Raw genomic sequence first — 24,660 nt, forward strand, 5'->3', positions numbered from 1 at the left:
CATGTGCTATCATTTTTAATCCTAAAAATAGCCTTTGTGGCAGGTTTGATTATCCCCATTATATAGATGAGAAAAGTGAAGCTAATACAGGTTAAAAAACCAGACCACAACCACTCAGCTGCTAATGGACTGTCTTCTGATCCAAGTTCAATACTCTTTTGACGAGAGCTAGCCATAATGTTAGGTGCTTACTACATGTTCAATAAATATTTGTTGGATTAATTAACTTATCTTGGAATGATAAACTAATAGCCTTGCACAAGTGAGCAAATATATATTTATTGAATGTACAAATAGATGGTTGGATGTATACTTAATTCCCTTCTGATATGTGACTCTCTTCTCTCATGGTGACTTTTAGAGGTGAAAGGCTACATTCCTTTGAGTCAAATGCAGTCAACAAGAGCTTTGCTAAGAGCCGACAGACGCGGAATGTGGATGTTACCCTGATGCCCATTGATTGTGAGCTGTCTAGTTGGTCCTCTTGGACCACATGTGACCCCTGTCAGAAGAAAAGGGTAAGCAACCAGGCCTGGGACAGCTCTAAGCCTCCAGGAGCCTTTGTCCCCATCAAGATTGGCTGAGCCATTGTTAACAGTGCCTGGCACATAGTTGGCCCTCAATAAATGTCAGCTAACTTAATTAACGCATCCTTTCCTTCCATGCTTCCAAGCAGCAATAAGTTCTTTCCTTTGGTTCTCCAGTGTTTTCCAAGCACACCCATCCTTTCTCACTCTACCAGCTTCCTAATTAGACTCTCTGCCTTGAACCTATTCTTTCAATCAATCTTTCACCATGAAACAGGGGAAGCAATCACAGTGTATGTCTGAGTTGTCTTTGCCCACTTGGAAACCATTCACAGTCTACCGATGACACTTAGGATCACGTCCAGGATCATGGTTTTCAAGGATCCCTATGACCTAATCTAGCTTATATCTTCAGCACACTGGACCCTTGTATGACTCTGGCCTTCACTCTCTCTGGGCATTTCTTCATGCTGCTTTCTCAGGTGGGGTGACTTTTCCCACTTCCTTCACTGGCTAACACCTATTCACAATTTGAAACTCTACTCAGGAGCTGCCTCTTTTGAGAAAGCTTTTTGACTCCTCCTCAGCCCTACCTCCAGTTGGATAAAGCAATCTTTTATGAGCTTCAATAGCTCCTTATTAATCTTGTATCCTAGCATTTATCACATCATGCTGCTTACTTTTCACCTTCACTAGACAGTGAACTTGTGAAGGCTGATTCAATTCTGCATCTTCAATGTGTAGACCAATATCTGGCACAGAATAGGTTTTTCATAAATGTGTGGTGTTTGATCTTGTTCTGTTTTCTGATATCTCTATAGGGAAGGGAAGGTTGTTGTTACACTTTCTGTTAAACAGGTAGATAAACAGGAAATCAGAGCAGGTAAGTGGCTTCTTGAGTTCACCTAGTAGTAAATGCAGGCCTCGAACTCAGGCCACTGTCCAGTGTTCCTTGTCTAGGGTTCTACCAGTGAACACACTCAGTTTCTGCAATATCTGTCATTCAACCTCCTTTGTCATAGAAGGGCTGACCCAGGATCCTAGTTCTGAGAACAATAGATATGCCAGAGAAAAGAGAATGGTTGCTATTTCCCCAGATCCTTGGGAAACCAAATCAGCCATGGGCTTAGACTCTAAAGAGGCTGTGGAAGTAGGCCCAGGACAATCACACAGTTAATTGGATCAATGGAGAGAGCCAAGCAGGATCATTCAGTTCCCAAAGTAGGTTTTATTGCTGAAGTTATCAGCATTGATCCAATTATCTGGATAATTGCTTCATCTGCACCATAAACTAGGAAGACTCAGCATGACTCAGCCTGGCAGCCAGAGCTCCTCTCTCAGAAACTGCTGCAGACATTCCCTCAGCTGGTCATCATCCCTGTCTGCAGGGTCACTGGCTCAGCAAAGCCTCTCAAGTCAGATTGGGTGATGTATTTCCTCCATCACTTCCACACTCCTCGAGCCCACTTTGCCTTTGGAGCCTGGAGCTTTTTAGTCTTTCCCCCCGCCCCCAGCCCCGCAGTGTTCTCTGCAAGCCTTGTCCCTGTCCTGACAGGCTCTGCCTTCCAGAAAGAATGACCCTCTGCAAGTACAAAGGGCATGGGTGAATGGTTATCTACATTTCTTTTTTTGGATTTCCAAGGGCCAAGTATAGATGTCATACAAGTAATAACTATGCCTCATTAATGTCATCCTGCAAAGCAGGGGCTGCTATCCTGGCTTGCCTCCTGTGCTCTTTTGCTTACTAAAATCTTGACTGCACCTAACATTTGGAATTCACCCAAATCTGATCACTTTCTTCCTCTGAAGAAGTTTCTCATTGCCCCAGGATAAAATCCTGTAATCACTTTCCCAAGGCCTGGAGGGCCCTGTGTTATCTGCTCTTGTCTATGTCTCCCTGTCACTCTGGCCACTCTCCTACTTGTGCTCTTCTATCCAGCCACGATGAATCTTTTTAATGTTTTGTGGAACACGGGACACCTTCTCTAGTCCTCTCAGCTTTGATCTAGGAATTTCCTCCACCCATATCACTCTTCTGTGCCCCACTCTCACCAGTTCTTCACACCTGCCAGACATTCCTACTCAACCATCAAGTTTCAGCTGAGGTGTCACTTAGTTCTTCCAAAGCCTTCCACTTGGGCTTCTCCTGAGTTTGCATGGGGGACTCCCGATGAGCGTACAGAGCACTCTGCCTCCCCTGTCATGGCACTCATTGCACTGTGCTGCAACTGCCTGGGGCCCAACTCCAGCATCTGTGACCTCCTTGAGAACAGGCTAGGGGATACAATTACCAGTAAAATTGACCAAACAAACAAGCAACAATAACACCTACCTTTTTCAACACTGGGTGGCTTAATCATTTTGGAATAAATGAATAAGATGGTAGAGATATAGCAATATTGACTGCTAAAAAGCAATAATAAAGAAAAACAAGTCCAAGAAATCGAATGCCTACTATATATCCAACAACATAATGAAATTATATAATTTAAACTTCATAACTGAACATTTAGATGATTCATGATCCCTGTTTTACAGATGGGTAAATTGAGATTCATAAAGATTAAGTAATTTGCCCAATATCACATGACTATAAAGTATCAGAGTCAGCTGTAGCTCCAAAGCCCATGTTTTTGCATTTATAATATACTGATGTCTTCAGGAATAAAGGGGAATACTTGAATCAACCCAGTAGAGTAATTAAGCTGAGAGATAATTTATTTTGTGTTATTGAACTGGCTACATGAGTCCATTTACTAATCTTTGACTCCAGAGTCCATGGAGTCAGCATGGGCTGACTTTCCCACATTCAGCAAATCTTGACTGATCACTGCAGAAGCAGAGATCAAGGCCAAGGTCTCTGCCCTCAGAGAGCTCACAGACTAATTGAAGAAACCATCTGGAAAACAGCCAATCACAACATAGCTCCTTAAGTGTATATAATGGGGGGAGCACAAAGGGCTGGGGGAATGATAATCAGACATTTCAATGCTCTTGTGGAGCCCAAATCCTGGCTCAAGACCCATTTACACAGAGTATCCCTCAGCTCCTGAGATCTGAGGCTCTGCTCTTGGTTCACCTGGCTCCTCTCTACTACAGTACAGGTATGCCTACTTGCTCCGGCCCTCTCAGTTCCATGGGGAACCATGCAACTTCTCTGACAAGGAAGTTGAAGACTGTGTTACCAACAGACCATGCAGAAGTCAAGTGCGATGTGAAGGCTTTGTATGTGCACAGACAGGTATAAATCAACGTAGGAGTAAGAGGGGAAAACCTGAAATGAGATAATGGTTCTTGATGACCAAGGGACAGGCCATGTCTAGTGATCAAGATCAGGGTCATGGGGCAGCTCAGGAGGCCTCCTTGTCCTACAATCTCTGACCTCCTTTCACATGTATTATGTTATTAAAATCACCTTATAATGTAGGTGCTATGATTATCCTCATTATACACCTTAAAAATCGAGACTTGAAGAGGTTACTTCTTCATATAGCAGGTAAGTGGAAAAGCTTCTATTGGCAATTTGAGAATTCAGATTACATTCATTGACATTAAAGACACAAAAATTATGTGTGCTGGAGTCAGAAATCTTGGGTTGAGTCGTATTTTGACTTTGTGACTAGGAGAAGTCCCTTAACCTTTCTGCATTTTGGCTCTCTCAACTGAAAATTAGGGATGATGTGAACACCTTACAAGTCTGTTATAAGCATCAAGTGACATCATAGCTATGAGAGCTCTTTGTAGACTGTTGGCTCCCCTAGCTCTCTCAGAGGTCTGGGGTTAAGTAGAATGTGACAAAATCTAGAACGGTTACATAGGGCCGTTAGCGTCATTTATCTCTGATAAATCTTTAGAAAGATATTTCCTGTCATTTGCATTTCTGCATCACTAAGTCCAAGATGATCCCTAATCCATGATATACCCAGTAAAAATTATTGTTTATAAAAAGGAAGAAAAGAAAAAAGGACAGATGGATAGATTGACAGAAGGAAGGAAGGTAGGAAGGAAGGAGTACACAAATGAATAATCACCTGCTGCAAAACTAAATAAACACAACTTTTCAGTTCATTCAGAGAATCCAAGCAAACAGATGCTTCTCTATTTCTCCGTCTCCAGCAAAAATGAGAGTATTTTGACCCACATTTTCTAGACGGGAGTTGCAATTCTCCACATTTACTGTACCCATGTGGACTGTGCATGGGGATTTTTCAAGAAAGAGTTAGAGATTCTTAGAGCAATTTCCAGGGGTTATTGCAAATGCAAAATTCTATCCAATAAATCTGAAAGACTTTTTTACAGTGTATCCATGGACTCATTATGGCCAGTGTTCCATGATTCTGACCAAAGCCATAATGGTTACTCGGGCAGGCTTTAGTTTAAATGCCTGGTAAGAAACATTTGAAGGCCAGATTGTTATTTTTCTGCTTTTAATACTCCAAGAACATTGGTTTTAAATGACCAGACATATCTGAGGAAATAGGACTACCGGTCTTATGGACTTTATCTCCCAACAATATACTAATAAGAAAGGAAATCAATCAGGAAAAAAAGAAGTTTAAAGGAAGCAAAAGGGGTGCAAATAATTTTTCATAATCCAAATGACTACGTTGTTGAAGGCAGTGTGGTTTAGAGGGAAGAATTGTGATTAGACAGTTAAATGTTTCAATCCCGCTGCAAATATTTACTAGTTAACGTGCACTTGGCCCTCAAAAACACGAATGGTACTGATAACACTTACACAGCACTTCCTGGGAGTCAGTCCTGTTTTATTTACTCATTTAGATTTTGAACAACCTTATGGGATAGGTATGATGACTTTTCTATTTTACAGGTGAGTACATTGAGGCAGAGAGGTTAAGTAACAAGTGAAGGTGGCCCAGCTCACACAACTTACAGGACCCACCCATCTCACCCCCTCTTTCCAGCCCCAGGGAGAGAGAGTCCAAACTGTCCTGCTGCTTTCGGGAATACAACCCTGACTTCTTCTGCTGAGGGAGGTGGCAACAGAGGAATAAACTGTTAGTGCCATAACCAATCTATCTGGTTACGGGATGATTAATTAAAACAGGGCAGCATGCAAGACCTGACAAAAGGTCTGGCACCTAATAGGTGCTTATACTCTGTTAGTTCCTTTCTTGCCAACCATGTGGCTGTGGGTAATACTCTTTCTCCATCCTAGGAAGGTGTGTAAACCGCAGACTTCTTTGCAATGGGGACAACGACTGTGGAGACCAGTCAGATGAGGCAAACTGTAGAAGGATTTATAAAAAATGTCAGCATGAAATGGACCAATACTGGGGAATTGGCAGTCTGGCCAGTGGGTAAGTGACCATTTTTCTGTGGTGGTGATGGGAAGGCACAGCATTAAATGGAATTCTGGAGGATAGAGATATACATATATAAACAGAGTTCCCTGCTCACCTTTCTGAGAAAAGCCTGTATTGTAAGTGACGCTTCTGGTTGCTCTCTGAGGGCAGTTCCAAGTTGCTCCAGGAACACGTCCCACAGACAGACCTAGGCATCAGGAGGGCTGGTTTGGAACACTGGGACAGAGCTGTGCATGTGTGGAAACCATGCAGGCTGCTCTGCGAGGGCTGGGGTGGAGAGGGAGCTTTTTTTTTTTTAACATCTGCATGTTAGGTGTTAGGTGCTTTGTAAGCCTTATGTCTTGGATCCCATTGACAACTTGGCAGGTAGGTTTTTTCCAGGTGTCTCCCTATCTCCCAGCATTAGTCCCTCTGAGAAGAGAGGTCTCCAGTTAGACAGTGAAGGGATGGATTTCCAGGGCTTCTGGGGATCTCTGAGTTGGTCCAGTCCTCTGGCAAGGACAGAGGAGCAAGGTCAGAAAGGGCCACACTGGCCTGGCATGCACCTTACTTTCCTGCCATATTTTGCAGCTTCTCAGCCTGCAGGTGGAAAAGGGAGACCTTCCCCTCATGTGCTTTAGGAATCATCATATGAGACACAGCTTGGGGAGGGGAACAGTGACCCTGAATGGGATTTACCTTCTTTTTAAAAAAACCCATCAAATCTCAATTTTTAAAGTTGTCACTAGAGACTCTTCACGTGGGAGACTTCTCTCAGGACTACCTTATAAGCTAGTTATTATAAGGAAATATAAGATAAGGAAACTGCAGATAAGGAAACTGAGGCCCAGGAAAGTTGAGTGAGTTCCAGGGTCACCCAGCTAGAGTGTGGGATAGCAGACATTCAGAGCCAGCAGTAGGGTCTGACAGGAACCTGTAGGAGAGAACAGAAAGAGTGGTTCACTGGCCAGGACACCTCGGGCAAGGCACTTGTCTATGTGGAACTTTAATTTTATCATCTGCAGGAGGAAGTTAATAACATGTTTCTTTCAAAGTGCTGTGAAGATTGAATAAGCGAATGTGACTAATATAAGAGGTGCTGGGCAGCTCGTGTGGTGGGAAGAATACAGACTCTGTTCTTGCTCCACTGTCAGATTTCAAAGTCCAGCCCACCAACTTCTCCTGGCAGGGAGACTCTGGGTTAGTCAGTTACCCTCATGTTTCTCATCTGCAAAATGGGGATAATAATAATACTTACCTCCTAATGACTAATCCTCATAAGGATTAAATGAGCCCTTGTGTGTAAATTGATTAGGATGATGCCTCCACAAAGTCAGCACCACATTATAGTTGTTAAAGAAAATAAATATGTATACATTATTTTGATACATGGAATATGTCATGGGAAAGAGACCCCAGACAATTCTGGTAAGGAACAGAACCAAGGCCAATAAGTAGAAGCTGATAGGAGACAGAGACTCTTAATAAAAACAGAAATTTCAGTAGTTAGAGATGGTCAAGAATGGAGACTTGCTCTAGGAGGCAGTGACAAATAATGTCTAAAGAGGGGCTGGATTCTTTTCCTCTCTAAAATGGAGACAACATCTGTTGCACAGAGTTGCAGGGACACTAATGAGATGATGCATGTAGCTACCCACTGCTGTGTTTGTCACCAGTTACACCCTCAGTAAACAGTAATTATTGTGAATAATATTGTAAATGGGTTGTGATGAGGGTGGTACAGAAATTAAGAAAACTGCCACTTCAAACAGCACACAGTATAGTGAGGATGACAAATATATACATAGCACATTTATCATGGACCAAGCAGTGTTTTAAGGACTTCATAAACTTGACACATGTGATCCTCACAACATCCCCATGAGGCAGTATTTTCATGGTCCCCATTTGCAAAAGAACAGACTGAGGCACAGAGGTAGTAAGTGGCCACCCAAGGTTTAATTGGCTTGCCCAAGGTCACCTGGGCAGTAAGGGGCAGAACAGAGATTAGATCTCAGACGTCTGGCTCCAAAGTCCACACACTTGCCTACTATGCTACCCAACTCTCGCAAGGCAACTGTAGTAATACAGGACAATAAACGCAAAACGGTGCGAGCACAGGGTGTTATGAGGGCCCCTAACCCAGCTGCGCTGCGGGCTTCAAGCGCCACAAGTGTTAGTGAAACCTCTCACCACAGTGGCAACAGAGCTCAATCTTGACAGACAAGTCAGAGATAAAACAGTGACGGGGTGGAAGTGCATTCTGGGTGCAGGGAACAGTTCTTACCATGGAAGGAGCTGAGTAGACTGGAACAAGAGCAAGTCTCTTCACATGGCTGGGGACTAGGGCACGTGGCTGTGGTTAAGAGTGGCCAGAGATGAAGCTGGAAAGCTGGTTTGGACCAGCTATCAAGGGCCTTGAAGGCTGTGCCAAGGAATTTTTGTTTTCGTTCAGTAGGGTCTGACAATCAAGATTAAGCAACCCCAAACCCTAAGCTCTTCGTCTTCTCTGTCTCTTCCTCACAGGATAAATTTGTTCACAAATAGTTTGGAAGGCTCAGTTCTTGACCACAGGTATTATGCGGGTGGATGCTCCCCGCATTACATCCTGAACACGAGGTTTAGGAAGCCCTACAACGTGGAAAGCTACACGCCACAGGTAAGGGACAGCCAGGTATCAATGGAGGGAGCCCCAGCTGAGCACCCAGTTAGCAGGGTCTATGGCCCGGCCAGACAGCCTGCTAGCTGTGTGACATTGGACACATCCCCTTTTCTCTTAGAGCCTCAGTTTCTTCATATGTAAAAATGGGCAGTTCCTTCCTTTAGACATTGTGTGGAAGATGACATGCTATATATAGTAACACGAGGGCCATTGTAGAGCAGTAGTAATAGAAACCATAACACCAAAAGCTACCTTGAAGGTAGAAATAAAGCTTAGGATCTGGAGTCACACTGACTTGGTGGCTCTGCCACTTACCATCCATACAATCCTAAAGACTAAGAGCCTCTGTTTTCCTATCTTTAAGTTGGGAGTTATGGAGGTTCTACCCTGCAGAGAGAGGATTAGTGAGATAATGTGTGTAAGTATTTAGCACAGCGCCTGGCTTAATGGTGAGTCCACAGAAAATGTTAACTCTTGTTGCTGCTCTTATTGCATTCTTATCAAATCCCTGCCTATTAAAATCAGGCGTTGTTCTAAGCATTTTATGAAGTGCTCTACCAATATAAGTCTCTATTATGATTAATGTACAAACTTAGAAACACATCTCACAGACAGTGGGGTTTAAAATAGCCCGTAGGACACACACACTTGAGATCTGATGGGAACACACTGGGTGCCAGGACTGGCTCTGCCACAGGTCCCAATTTTACCTTAGGTTAAGTTCCTTTTCCACTCTGGGCCTCAGTTTTCTCATCTGTGAAATTGGTGGACGAAACTAGAAGATCTTGACAGTAATTTCCACTTCCAAAATTGCACCCTTTTTTCTAGCCGGGTGTGGTGGTGCATGTCTATAGTCCCAGCTACTTGGGAGGCTGAGGCAGGAGTATCACTTGAGCCCAGGAGGTTGAGGCTACAGCGAGTCAAGGTCGTACCACTGCACTCCAGCTTGGTGACAAAGCAAGATCCTGTCTTTAAAATGTATATATTGCACCATTTTGAAGGCTAGCTCCTTCTTACCCCTCCTTCCCTTCCTCCCCAACACACTTTTTAGCCAAGAAAGAACAAATATAGTTTAGCGCCAAACACACTCTCCATCAGGGTGTCCAGTGCCATCCACAAAACCTCTACTTTCAAGGGAGGATTTCAGAGCAGCCATTATCATCCAGGTGAAAGTGGATCCTAACTCAGGCAGGACATACGTGGTAAACTCTCCGCTCTCCATACCAACATTCTTTGAGCGCTGTGCCAGGTGCCGTGCTGTGATTTACAACTATAAGCCCAATCCTCAGAACAAGCCTGATGAAAGGGACCATTATCGCCTCCATTTTACACATGAAGAAACTGAGGCATGGAGAAGTCAAGGCAATTGTCCAAAGTCATCCGACTAGGAAAGAGCAGAGATGCAGCGCATCTCAGCGGCCACTCTGCAGACTATGTCTGAACTGCTCCTCCTTCCCCTTGTAGCAGCTGAGTGGTTGCACCCTCCTCTGGGAATTGCAGGCATCCAGAAGCCGATGGGAGCTGTGGGCAGGGAGGTGACTTGAGACTGGTCACTCCAGGGCCCCCGAGGCAGTACCCTTGGCAGTTTCCCTACACACAAAGCCATGAACACTGGTTTTCGAGCAAAGGGCTCTCCTAAGTTCTCTCTAAGGCACTTTCCTGCCTTTGTCACTTGATCCTCCAGCCACTGCCTTAGACCAGACCCTCATCAACCATCACCTGCACTGCTCATACAGCCTCCTCATCGATTTGTCACTCTGACTCCAAATTTTTCCCTTCCAATCCAACCACCAGGCTGTCCCAAATCATCTTCCTGAGGCTTGATCTACTTCCTCTGCTGGGTCGTATTTGAATTAAGCCCAGATTTCAGGACAAGTAATTCAAAAGCCTATTTTGACACCAGAACATCTTCTCGCAATATCCCCCCTTTTCTCCTCACTGTTTCAACTTCTCATTGAACTGTACTGCTATCCTTGCAGTTCCTGGGGCACACCCTGCCTTTTCCCACCTCCATGCTTTTAATTAAGCTGAGCCCACAGCCCAGAATGTTCCCCTGCATTTTTGCCAGTTGTAATCCAAATCAAAACCAACCTCTAAGTTTCCACCCAAGGTATCGATCAGGTCTGTCTTTACTACTGAACCAAAAGTCCTGAGGTGGGGACACAAATTGGCCCTGGTTTTTCTGTATCTAGAGCATCTAATTCAGTATCCAGCACATGGTAGGAGTAGAGTGGCTGTCTGCTCACTGGTATTGAACTGATTTGAGTCAAATGAAATAAAAAACACTTTTTTTTCCTTCTTTAGACCCAAGGCAAATACGAATTTACATTGAAAGAATATGAATCGTACTCAGATTTTGAACACAATGTCATAGAGAAAGCAGCAAGCAGTTCTGGTTTCAGTTTTGGTTTTAAAATACCTGGAATATTTGAACTTGGTATCAGCAGACAAAGTGATCGAGGCAAACATTATATTAGGAGAACCAAACGATTCTCTCATACTGTAAGTATGTCTTTGTTGCTTTTAAACGTATATGTTGTCTTACTCCATTTTCTGCTGTTGTAACAGAACACCACAGAATGAATAATTTATAAAGAAAAGACATTTACTTGGCTTACATTTCTGGAGGCTGGGAAGTCCAAGATCAAGGGGCCACATCTGGTGAGGGCTTTCTTGCTGCATCGTAACATGGTAGAAGGCATCAGGTGGTGAGGAAGTACATAAGGGGGCTGAACTTCGTTCTTTTATCAGGAGCCCACTCCCATGATGACTAGCTCTCTCCTGAAACAACAGCATTAAACTATTCATGAGGGCAGAACCCTCATGACATAATAACCTCATAAATGTGCCTCCTTTCAAAACTGTTACAATGGCAATTAAATTTCAACATGAGTTTTGGAGGGGACATTCCAGCTATAGCCTATGGATCCTTTTGAAATGACATGCCCTCAGATGTGTCTATATTCCACATTACTACTAGTTCTAACAACCGATTATCTTTCTGTTGTCTTGAAATCTTCTAAAAAAAAAATAGCTAACTTACTTTTTGAAGAGACCAAGCAGAGATAACCTTCTATAATTATTTTCTTTCATTTTCTAATACCCTTTTCCCTTAGGTTTTCAATAAGCTTAAGATGTACCTTTGAAGACTAGAATTTCTCTGGAGACTTTTCAACCCACAGGAATTTGACTTTTATCCCAGACATCTGGCTGAAATTCCTCTCTGGAACGTCACCCAAGACCTCTTCTCTGACTTCTTAGGGTGCTTGGTGGGGATGACCAAACCATTGCCCTCCTGTTTCTCCTGCTTTCTTTCTGCTCCTTATCAGCTTCCTTCCTGGGTCTAATATTCCCATCTGTCCTTTATTTAATTCACGGCCCCCTTCTCTAGGTACTCTCCAATATCCCCTGGGTGCCATCTTCAACTCACTTCCTCTTTTACAGGGACAAGCTATGAGCCTTCATCACTGCTTCTAACCTCTCGGTTAAACTTCAGACCTTCCCTATCCACTCTTCTGAGCATCTCACCTGGGCATCGTGCTGACACTCCAAGGCAATGTCTTCTTCCTAAATTTTCAATGGATGTTAATGGCATATTTCTCTCTACTTTTCCAGGCTAAGAACTGAGCCAGAATCATATCTGGCTCTCACTTCTGCTTCATGTCCACATCTGTTGATTACCAAATCCTTCAGTATTACTCTTCAACATTTGTTTACACTAACTTCTATTACCTCTTAATTAATCCAGGTTCTTTCATCTCTTACTGTGCCCAGCTAAATAGTTTCTCTGTCTCCTAGCTTGCCCCTTCACATGCATGAAGAAATGTTTCTATGATGCTAATCTGATTATATCATCTGCTTCCTATTGCTTACTCCCTCCCCTTTTCCATCTCTCCTTCTCTGCCTTCCAGCTCCCTGATTCAAATTGCCAGTTATAGGATGCTAACATTGGGCCAGGCTCTATCCTAAAGACAGACTAGGGATCTGTAGTCTCTAGGATAATATTCTTGCCTTCATGTTCACAGTATAGTAGGAGCAGCAAACATGAAAGCCAGTGTATTATTATTATTATTATTATTTTGTGTGTGTGTGGAGACAGAGTCTTGCTCTGTCACCCAGGCTGGAGTGCAGTGGCATGATCTCGGCTCACTTCAACCTCCACCTCCCAGGTTCAAGTGATTCTCCTGCCTCAGCCTCCCGAGCAGCTGGGACTACAGGCATGTGCCACCTGCTTGGCTAATTTTGTTGTATTTTTAGTAGAGACGGGGTTTCACCATGTTAGTCAGGATGGTCTTGATCTCCTGACCTTGTGATCTGCCTGCCTTGGCCTCCCAAAGTGCTGGGATTACAGGCGTCAGCCACCGCTCCCGGCCATATTATTCTTAATTATATCAGTTATAATACAACATGGCATATGCTATAAAGGAAATGCAAGCAAGTACAATGCAATCTTAGAAAAGGGAGTGCCAGGGTGTGTCTGGGACCTTCAGGTTGGTATCAAATTGGAGGCAATGGCAAAGCAGAGATTTAAAAGATACGTAGTTACGTGTCAGGCAGAAAAGAGAGAAAATAACATTTCAGGGAGAAGGAACAGCATGTGCAAAATAATATGAAAGAGACTGGCAGGCCTGGGGAACAGTGAAAATTGGATGAATGCTGACATACGTGGTTGGTAGAAAGTAGCAAAGTATGGAGAGGAAAACTTCAGGGGTGTAGAAGCTGAAGCCAAAGAGGCTACTGGAGGACAAATTGTGATGGTCTTACACTCAGAGTAAGGGAGCCGATTTTATTCTGAAGGCAACAGCAAGCCATGCAAGGTTTTGCTTTAAGCTAAGAGAAGCACTGTCATAATATGATCTGAATTTTAGGGTGTCAACTCTGATTGGGGCATTGAAGGAGGCTAGAGAAAGGAAGGAGATTAGGGAGGAGGCTTTTATAATGATGCAAGCAAAAGGAGATGCAACCTAAAATATTCAGAAAAATAATGAACAGAGTACCTAGTGACTGCTTATTTAGGAAGGGTAAGGGAGAAGGAAGAGGGTCATAGGTCACTGAGGCAGGACTAGAATGGGGCGAGAGCAAGCTAGGAGACAAAATGAGGCCTCAGGGCAATAGGCACCAGCAGAGTTGGCATGGCTTTGTTGAGCTGAAGGATTTAGGATTAGGCAGAACATATCTCACAGGCATTTGCCACCTTCCTCTTTTTCTCTTCCTGTACAGTAGTACAGGGAATGCTCACCTAGGGTTGTACTAACACTTTCTAGATGTTTATACTTCATCAGGCATCACCAACTTTCAGTCTATTCCATACACAGAGAGTCACCAAACTTTTTCTGTAAAGGGCCAGATAATAAATTATTTTAGGCTTTGTGAGACTGCAAGGTCTCTGTTGCAACTATTCAACGCTGCCATTGGAGTGTGACACCAGTTGTAAACCATATGTAAATAAATGGATGCAGTTGTGTTCCAATAAAACTTTATTTACAAGTACAGGCACTGCGTTTGGTATGAGGCTTGTATTTTGCTGACTCCTGCCATACGCTGTCATTGCTGGTTTTCCTAAAGCACCACTTTTACTCTTTCTTGTGTGGCTTTTTTTCACAGTTTACAAGGTATCAGCAAAGCGGGCACTTTTGCAGGTTAGCAAATCCTATGTCCCATCAGAGAGGTCCCATCAGAGAGGTCCCATGCCCTCCAGCTGCTCCCTGCCATGCCTACTTCTGTTACCCTTCCCAGTCCTTATTCTCTACAGTAAAGAGGTGAGTTAAGAGCAAGCTCTTCCAAGCTGAACAGGATGTCAGAATATTTATGAGCATTGAAAGCTTGTCAAAGAGGCTGTCTTCTCTCAAGTATCCTAAAGGAATCATAAGAGTGATGACCCCGGGCCAAGAACATCGGATGGTATTTGTAAAGTTCATCTTCTCGTTCCAGATTCCTAACTTTAAAGGTCTGGTTTTCCCATGTTGGTATTTCATTTAGAAAAGCGTATTTCTGCATGCACGCTCTGACCTTGAAGTAGCACATTACAAGCTGAAACCCAGAAGCCTCATGCTCCATTACGAGTTCCTTCAGAGAGTTAAGCGGCTGCCCCTGGAGTACAGCTACGGGGAATACAGAGATCTCTTCCGTGATTTTGGGACCCACTACATCACAGAGGCCGTGCTTGGGGGCATTTATGAATACACCCTCGTTATGAACAAAGAGGCCATGGAGAGAGGAGGTACACTGCCCAAGGGACCATGGCTTTCCTAAAAGCTGGGGAAAGCATCCTAAGTGGAACTTGTAGTTTTCTTTCTACCTTCCTGGCTACACCTTCACAGTGTCATTTGCAGATTTCTCTTCCTCCTCTTTTTGATTGACAATGTCAGTCCTCTTCTGCCTAACTCCTTAGGCCATTCTCTTTTCTACAGCTCTTCTCTCTATGAAGTTGTATCCAATCCCATGGTTCTAAATACCTTCAGCATGCAGATAACTTCTGGATCTCTTCCTGGATCCATCCTGGATCTCTTCCTGCACCCAAGAGTTTATGTTGAAATGTTTCTTTGATGTCTCCATGTGAATGTGTAACAACCCTCACCAGCTGAACATGTGCCCAAAGAGAACTTTTGACTTTCTTTCTCCAATACGTTTCTTCTTTAGTCATCCACATTTCAGAAATGGTTCCACCATCCAACCAGTGGCTCAAGCCATAAAACTAGCAGTCAACCTTGATTATTTTTCTTTTCTTCAAATCTATTGTTTTTTCTTTTCTTAAAATCCATCAGCTCTACCTCCAAATTATATTTCCTATTTTTCCTATTACCACCGTAGCCTCATCCCATGACCAGACCTTCACATTCAAAGTTTAATGTGAATGTGAATCAAGTATGAATCTTGGAGGAGGTAGATTCTGATTCAGTGGGTTTAGAGTGAGACCTGAGAGTGCATTTCTAACAAGCTTTGGAGTGATCCTGATGCTGCTGGCTGATAGACCATAGTTTACATAGCAAGGTCTCAGATTATTACTGTGGCCTCCAAACTAATATTCCACCCCCACCCCTCCCCTATAATTCATCTTCATACAGATATCCCAGCTCTTTCCAACTCCAGTCAACTACAAGTCTGCTGCTTTCCAACCCAATATCCTTTCCTATGACATGGCACTTGTTGGGTTAAGTGAACTGCTGTAGGTCACACAGATTGCAGTGGTAGAGCAGGGCTTGATTACCAGTCCATGTACTTGCAAGACGACTCATGGTACACAATGTAAATTTATACAGTGTGGCCTCAGTCTTGTCAAAATCAGAGGTACCTTCCTGCATAAAAATGATCTCAAAAGTACTTTCCACTGTTCCTCAAACTGCTTCCCATAAAAGGGCTTAATAATTAAATAAGTTGGGAAAACACATAATTGATTCCACTCTCAAAGTTTCACAAATGTACTCCAATAAAATCACCTCTCTACCTATTTTGATGCAACATCTGTCATACTTTCTTGACCACAGAAGTTCCTTTTCTCATAACATCTGCTACCATCTCATGGGATTCATGTTTCAAGAAATGCACTTTGGGAAAAACTGATCTACACCAACATTGCTAGACAGCCCTGGTGGTCAAAGTTGCTCTTTTCTCCCTGAACTGGCCTCAAAGTGCTCAGAGAGGTGCTTATAAGTCACGTCTGGAATTTCAGCAAGACCAGGGGAGGAGGATACCTCAGGGAGAATTAGGGAGGAAGAAGTAGGAAATAGTCCAAAAATGAAGAAGAAATCAGGGAAATTTGCCTCTCCTCTTTGCCAGATACTATGCCTTACTTTTTATATACATTTTCTCAGCTAATTAACTAACACACTTTTTCTACTTTATCAAAGATTGGAGAAGAGTGGGTCAGGGAGGGCAGGCAGATTGTAACAGTCTCTGTACTCACTGGATCTATCCCTAGAGAATCAATAAGATCAAATTTTTAGAAAATGACTCTGAGCACTTTCAAAGTCAGCAAAAGTCCTCAGAGAGCATTGCGGGGAGGCTGAGAGGGGAAGTTGGGTCTGAGCTCTACGAAGTCTCTGCCCTGGTGCCAGTTGCTGCCTGCATTTCTTGTTATCAGACTGGTGACCTATTTATTTGAACCCGAGTCCTTGTGACATCCAACAAGAGCTAGGCCTCTGGACTGGATCATACGAAAAGGGACAGAATGAATTATGTTTTATGTCATGGACTTTTTTCCTTGCTTTCTTCAGATTATACTCTTAACAACGTCCACGCCTGTGCCAAAAATGATTTTAAAATTGGTGGTGCCATTGAAGAGGTCTATGTCAAGCTGGGTGTGTCCATAGGCAAATGCAGAGGTATTCTGAATGAAATAAAAGGTGAGTGACAGGGGCTTGTGACTTCCACACTTACAATGTTTATCCTCCTAGTGCTTCCGGTGATTACATCTCCCTCCCTTTTTGAGACAAATACTATCCCAACTTCTATGCCAAGTATGTCCTTCTGTTTTTTATAGTTTTACCACCTAACATATCGCCAACTAACATGACTTAATGTTGCTTATTTTTGAGCTTTATATGGATGGACTATAATCCTTCCAGTCCTGTGTTTTCCATTCAACATAATGTTTTTGTGTATAACTATAGTTAGTTCACTTCTATGACTGCATACTATTTTGTTGAATATACTACTTTTTCTTTGTCCATTCTACTATTGATGAACACTTGTTTTATCTCCTCTTTCAAGCAATTATAATCAATGCTGCTCTGAACATCTTACATAGTTATCTGGCACACATGTACAAGGCTCTTTCCAGGGAGTACACATAGGACTGGAACTGCCGGGTTTTAGAGGGTGCGCTTTTTCCATTTGACTAGATGATGCTAAGCTGTTTTCTAAAATGGCTGCACCAGTTTATACTCCTGTTGGCCATAGATGAAGACTCCTCCCCTTCCCCTTCCCCAGCATTTTTTTTTTTTTTTTTTTTTTTTGAGACAGAGTCTTACTCTGTTGCCCAGGCTGGAGTGCAATGGCGTGATCTCAGCTCACTGCAGTCTCCACCTTCTGGGCTCAGGCAATCCTCTCACCTCAGCCTCCTGAGTAGCTGGGACTACAGGTGCATGCCACCATGCTCGGCTAATTATTATTATTATTTTATTTTTTATAGAAACGGGTTTTGCCATGTTGCCCAGGCTGGTCTCAAACTCTTGGGCTTAAGCCGTCTACAAGCCTTGGCACCCCAAAGTGCTTAAATTACAGGCATGAACCACCATGCCTGGTGGAGACGCCCCCTACTTTTTAATGCTGCTCAGGTGTTGCAGGCTCAGACTTGAGGAGCTGTTTTACACCAGTTCTATTTTGGTTTTCTTTTTTTTGAGATGGAGTCTCACTCTGTCACCCAGGCTGGAGTACAGTGGCATGATCTCAGCTCACTGCAACCTCCGCCTCCCAGGTTCAAGGGATTCTTCTGCCTCAGCCTCCCAAAAGCTGGGACTACAGGCGCCCACCACCACGCCTGGCTAATATTTGTATTTCTAGTAGAGACAGGGTTTCACCATGTTGGCCAGGCTGGTCTCAAACTCCTGACCTCAAGTGATCTGCCCACCTTGGCCTCCCAAACTGCTGGGATTACAGGCGTGAGCCACCACGCTGGGCTGTTTTACACCAGTTCTTTTGGCACTGGGGACATAGACACATTAGAATGGAAATAACTCACTGATATGATTGAGGGCTTTCTGGGCAACTCTATAAGTCAAAATAATAATTGCTTTATTGTGGCCACTGTTTAGTAAGTGTCTACTACATGCTTAGCACAGCCTTTATACATTTTCCCACAATTGTCATCTCACACAAAGAAGTGAGACAACGTAAGGCCTGGACAGGACTGTCTGGTAAGTACCTTCATCTCCCCCCGATTTCTTATCTGCACAGTGAGGATTATATAGCTACTATTTTGTAGTGAAGATTACATGCATTCATACATGTACAGCACTTAGATTAGTGACTGACACATAAATAATCAATAATTATTAGCTGTTAATATACCATTTATTCTTTACATGGATGCAGAGTATCCACTTTGCAGATGAGAACAAAAAAGAAATCTCATACTGTATAAATAATGTGTTCAAAACCACAAGGCTAGACAAAGTCATAGCTGGACTCATGCCTGGTCAAGGTGTGCAGGGTGAGTGGAGGAGAGGATGAACCCAGTTTCCCCCAGGTGAGCTCCACTACACTCTACCTACAGGAGTCAGTTTGGGGAGAGGAAAGTTATTTGACCAAGGAACAGTGGCTATAAAACCAGACAGACCTTGTTTAAAATTGATCTTTATCAGCTACTAGCTGTGTGGGCCTTGGCAAGTCACTTAACAATTCCAGGTATGAGTTTCATAATTTGTGAAGTAGAGCTAATAATGCTGGGCTCCTAAAATTGCTGTCTGGTAAAAGAAAATATCATACCCTATCTCTCTAACTATCCATCTACTTCTCTGTGTGTCTCTCTATTATCTATCTATCTATCTATCTACTATCTATTATCTATCTATCTTTCTATCTATCTTTCTACCAATCTATTATCTATCTCCTATGACCTATCTACCTACTTATCTATCATCTATCTTCCTATCTACTCTCCTATCTACCTACCTATTTGCCAGTCTATTATCTACCTATCTACCTACCTATTAGCTCTTTATCTATCTATCTAATCTAGCTATCATCTATCTTCCATAAACTTACTCAGTAACTAGCACTTACAGTTGCTCAAGATAAATGTCTTTTTCTTGTCCTGCCCTCAATTTGTGTTGCCTATGGATGGGTGAGTTTCCCTTTGCCCCATGCACCATGACTGCCCTGTGGGCAAGGAAGTGTCTGGTCTACCCACATCTCTCAGACAAGCTCAGTGAATATGATGTACCCAAATTGTTGGTTGAGTTGCGGTAAATTATAGGGGGCGGAAGGGTATCCTCTGTGACCTGCTAGCTCTCTGTGTCCATTCCAGACAGAAACAAGAGGGACACCATGGTGGAGGACTTGGTGGTCATGGTACGAGGAGGGGCAAGTGAGCACATCACCACCCTGGCGTACCAGGAGCTGCCGACGGCAGACCTGATGCAGGAGTGGGGAGACGCTGTGCAGTACAACCCAGCCATCATCAAAATTAAGGTACACAATGCTGCTCTACCATCCTTTCCTCCACCCGGAAAATAGCTTCTGAGGACCTACCATAAGCCAAGGTATAAAATGCAGAGATCACTAAGACCCAGGCCCTAATTTTGAGACACATATACAATAGTAGAAAATATATTTGAAATAAATAAATTATAATACATTGCTCAGTCCTACCTAGAGACCCTTGACTCCCTCTCACTTGGGCCCCAAGTTACTAAAAGAAACTAACAATCAGCTTCTAATTCTAGCTTGCTCCTTCTTCTTCTTCTTTTTCAGAGACAGGGTCTTGCTCTGTTGCCCAGGCTGGGGTTCAGTGGCATGATCTTGGCTGACTGCAGCCTCCAACTCCTGGGCTCAAGTGATCCTCCTGCCTCAACCTCCCAAGTAGCCGGGGTTACAGGTGCTTGTCACCACACCTGGCTAATTTAAAATTTTTTTTTTTTTAGAGATGGGGTCTTGCTATGTTGCCCAGGTTGGTCTTGAACTCCTGACCTCAAGTGATCCTCCCACTTTTGCCTCCCAAAGTGCTGGGATTACAGGTGTGAGCCACTGTTCCTGGCCTCTGTCCTCTCTAGTGAAATAAAAGAAATATTAATTTCATTAAAATTTAATCAATTAAATTAATGTTCCTTTTATTTCACCAGAGAATCACTCATTTAGTTATTTATTCGTTAAACATTATGCATTCAACCAACAAATAGTTGCTAAATTCCTGCTATGCTACAGGAAGTAAGGTACTAGGGAAAAATAGAGGAAGATGCAAGGATAAAACATACAATCTATGAGGGACAGTAAGATACACACACACATAACTATTTTACAGGACAGGATAAGACATCACAACAACTAACATGTCTTGAGCACCTAATATATTCATGACCCTCTTTATAAATGTTTTTTCATGTAACATTTAGAAATGTTATTTTATTTATTCCCCACACTGGTCTGCAAATTAATTATTCTTATCTCCATGTTGTGATTGAGAAAAATCAAGGGCTAGGGAGGTTGTATCCATTTTTGGCTGCTCAAGAGTCTATTAGGTTGAAACAAAAGACTGACTTCTTCCCTCCCCTCTAGACTTTCCTGTGGGTTTGGTGAATAAAAAATAATGATCTTAACCACCTGTCACCCCAACTAGAGGAGATTTACAATGTTAAACTAAAAAGATGATTGTTAGACCAGGACTGTCATACACGTCAGCGATGGTAGGCCCTCGCCTGTGGGTACTTCTGCATGGTGCCCATAGCACAACTTAACACCATGCTCTTCTTGCCAGTGTCTGTACAGTCATTATGTGCCAGTACCCACCAGCTGGAGATCCCACCTTGCAATCAAGGTAGAGGGTTGAGGGGCTGGACCTCTGATGAGAGACTCTGCAGTCCCCAGTCTGGGTGATTTCTTTATTTGCATGTCGAATGCATAGTTTCTGCAGAACAAGAAGGCTGCCATTCAAACCCTCTCCTTTGCACTTATTCAGCAGTGGCACTTAGGGTACAGTTGCTGGCAAACATGAGAAGGATAAAATCAGCTGAGCTGCAGGAGCTCCTGAGAAATGTGGGCTTGGCTGATGCCATGATGACATTGGTGGGCATCACAGCTCATCATGGGAGAGAACAGAGTTCAAGGGAAAATAGAACCCTAGCCTTTATCTCTTTTTCCTGAAATATCTGACCTGAATCTTTTTTAAAAAACTGAGAACCAGAGGAATGCCCTGGTTACTCAGATCAGTTGAATGTGCCTACCTGGGCACTGGGAATGTCAAATGCCAAGCATGTGATGTGATGTGGGATGTGTTGGAGAATCAGAGATGTTTTGGGTGTGTTGCAGGAGTGGAAGAGGCAGGAGTGTTGAAGGTTTTCACACACCTCTGTACCTTCCCACCCTGAGTTGGAAATATACACTCTGGGCATGCCACTCTCACATGCATTTTTTTCTGGCAAGAGAAAACTGCAGATGGCTTCACATTATGTCAGAAAATTCATCTCCGCAAAGCCAGCTTACCAGGTAGCTGGACTGGCAATTGATTTCAGGACAGCAGAGCCCAGTAGACAAGCAATTTCTAGAGGTAATAGTTTCAGCCAAGGCTTAATTATGTAAACCAGTCTTCAAGATCAAGGCCTAAAACATGATTTCTATAGAAGCAGGTAGGCAGGGAAGGAGACCACAGAGGAACCCATTCTTAATGTTTAGTGGTAAACTTTACACATAGTTAGCTCTTTGTTCAAAGAAGACTTAAGAGACAGCAATGAACATAAAAAGATATTTTTGAACACAAAAGATTGAAATTATGTTCATGCTATAGGAAATCATGATGTCTAAAAACACAGAAAAATAGAAGTAAATTTTAGAATACATTTTCTGTGATTATCATAAAATTCAAGGGAAAGAAGAATTTATGAAATAAAAGTTGAGGTGTTTAGACACTAATCAGGTGAAAAAGCAAGTGACTGAATACAGGAAACCAAACGTACAATAGCAGAATTAAAGCCCACATTGGAAGCTATAAAGGACAGAACTGACATTGCAGAAAATTGAGACAGTGATGTGGAAGGTGTTATAAACATGTTCTTATAATGCAGAAGCAAGAGACAGGGAGATTAAAACAATGGCAGAAAAGAAATATGACGGACAGAGAGTACAGGAGTAGAAAGCTTAAAACACAGAGACTTCTTCCTAACAATGAGACAAGATTAAATGTGAAAACACATTAATCAAAAACATAAGAAGAGAATCTTCCCTGAGCTGATAATGCAGAATGAACAGCTCATTGAAAACTAAGCCAAAGTACTGAAAACAAAACAAAACCGAAACACATCCTGGTGAAAGTGTTTACTTTTAGGAACAAATATATCCTACAGGAATAAAAGTCAGACTGGCCCTAGAATTCTTTGCAGTGTGAAATGCTTGAAGAAAATGGAGCAACAACTATGGAGTCTTGAAGGAAAAACTTGTGGCCTAGTGAAATGGTCATTAATGGGTGAAGAATTCCAAAGAGATTTTAGATAGTAAAGGAGTCACATAAAAGGTTGCTAGATTTTGCAAATGAAAACACAGAAAGTTCAGTTAAATTTGAATTTCAGATAAATAAGGAATAATTTTTTAGTGTAAATATCTCCCAAATATCACATGGGGTATACTTAAACTAAAAATATATATATTTGTTTTTTAATCTCATATTAAAATATAACTGAATGTCCTGTCTTTAACTGGTAATCCTAGTCACAAAGTCTGTCATCCATGTACATTTCTATGCTAGTCAGGATAGTTAGGTTGTGGGCTGGGTCCTATGCTGGTGGAGAAGCCATTGTATGAATCACTGGCATCGCCCAGGGCAGGAGGGAAAAAATGTGGTAATATATGGTGCTCACACAGAGATCAGGATAGCCTACGTCATGATGCAGAGAAACAATCTCCACATTTCAGTAGCTTGGTACCACAAAGCTTGTTTCTCAATCACATATGTCCAAAGTGTGTTGGCAAGGGGCATTTGCTCCATGTAGTTGCTCACAGATCCAGATGATGGGGCTGCATCTTGCCATGTGCTCCCAAGATCACCATAGCAGTGATAATAAAAGAGTGGGACAAGTCACCTCACTCTGTTTGGAAAGCCTCGACCTTGAAGTGACACTCTCTTCTCACCTGTCACTGGTTAAAACAAGTCACGTTGCAAACCTGCCTTCAAAGACAGCAAGAATGGCAGCCTTACCATGTGCCCAGAAAGAAAAGAAGCTGAAGTATTTAATAAACTGTAATAATGACCCTCATACCTTTCTCAAAGCAAATTATTCAAAGATTTTCTCAAAGCAAATTACTCTGGTCCAGAGTGCGCTTAAAATATAAATGTTGTGGCAGCATATGCCTGGAAAGACAATGTTGGATTTGGACCGACAAAGCTCACCTGCAAAAATAAATTCTGAATTTCAAAAAGGAAAATCCGGCAGGTGCGGTGGTTCACACCTGTAATCCCAGCACTGTGAGAGGCCAAGGAGGGTGGATGACGTGAGGTCAGGAGTTCAAGACCAGCCTGGCCAACATGGTGAAAACCATTTCTACTAAAAATAGAAAAATTAGCTGGGTTTGGTGGCGGGCACATGTAATCCAGCTACTCGGGAGGCTGAGGCAGGAGAATCTCTTGAACCCGGGAAGTTGAGGTTGCAGTGAGCTGAGATGGTGCCATTGCACTCCAGCCTGGGTGACAGAGCAAGGCTCTGTCTCCAAAAAAAAGAAAAAAGAAAGAAAAAGAAAAAAAACAAAGAAAACCCTCGAATATAACTAAATGGCTGATAACACATCAAAAAACATTTTGCCACAAATGTGATCCTTAATATGTAAGGAAAGATAGTTTTGAAGAAAGAGACTCCTCAAAGGAGATGAATACTTCTCAGTTGGTTTATAAAGATACAAAATGTTTAACTTCTGTAATCATAAAAAATAAAAATTAAAGTAACTACAATATTATATTCTACCTATTAAATGGACAGTGATTAAAAGTCTACAATACTCACTGGAATTGACTGTGATGAGATGGATATTTCTGTCAAATAGGATGGGAATATAATCTGATACAATTCTTTAGGAACAGAATTTAAGTGGATATATCCAATATATTAAAAATGCTTATAGCTTTTCATCCAACAACCCCCAATGCAAAAATGTACTAAAGAACTGATTTGACAAGTTGGTAAAGATGTATGTGTAAAGGCGTGTCTTCGTTTGTTATTTGAAGTAGCAAAACGGAAAAGAAAGGAAGGAAACTCTTGAGTCCTAAAGGCTCAAGAATAGAAGAAGAGTTGAATACATTGTGGCTCATCCATATAGAAGGATACTCTGAAGCTGTGAGAAGCCATTTTAGCAAAGACGATGGAATCATGTGGGAAAATGCTCATATTCTGATGATAAGTGAAGAAAGTAAGATATAAAATTGCCCTTTTGCCACCAATTTGGTGTAAATAGTTACCTATTCATCCTTTGGATAGGTCCATTTATCTCCCCAAAAATATACACTGAAAGGAACAGACCACAGTGTTAA

At 42.5% G+C, this 24,660-nt stretch overlaps 1 protein-coding gene across 2 annotated transcripts in view; it reads left to right on the forward strand.

The window, feature by feature from the left end:
- Window positions 1–24,660, forward strand: part of C8B (complement C8 beta chain) — a 37,641-nt gene that overhangs the window by 5,940 nt on the left and 7,041 nt on the right. For both annotated transcript variants that reach the window (XM_001114456.5, XM_077955731.1), the window contains 8 exons: window positions 362–518; window positions 3,627–3,768; window positions 5,707–5,848; window positions 8,360–8,492; window positions 10,800–10,997; window positions 14,475–14,715; window positions 16,709–16,837; window positions 19,462–19,625. In XM_001114456.5, coding sequence (XP_001114456.2) covers window positions 362–518; window positions 3,627–3,768; window positions 5,707–5,848; window positions 8,360–8,492; window positions 10,800–10,997; window positions 14,475–14,715; window positions 16,709–16,837; window positions 19,462–19,625 — 1,306 coding nt within the window. The remainder of the gene's footprint in view (window positions 1–361; window positions 519–3,626; window positions 3,769–5,706; window positions 5,849–8,359; window positions 8,493–10,799; window positions 10,998–14,474; window positions 14,716–16,708; window positions 16,838–19,461; window positions 19,626–24,660) is intronic.

This window comes from Macaca mulatta, chromosome 1, assembly GCF_049350105.2.
Source record: "Macaca mulatta isolate MMU2019108-1 chromosome 1, T2T-MMU8v2.0, whole genome shotgun sequence".
NCBI classification, from domain to species: Eukaryota; Metazoa; Chordata; class Mammalia; order Primates; family Cercopithecidae; genus Macaca; species Macaca mulatta.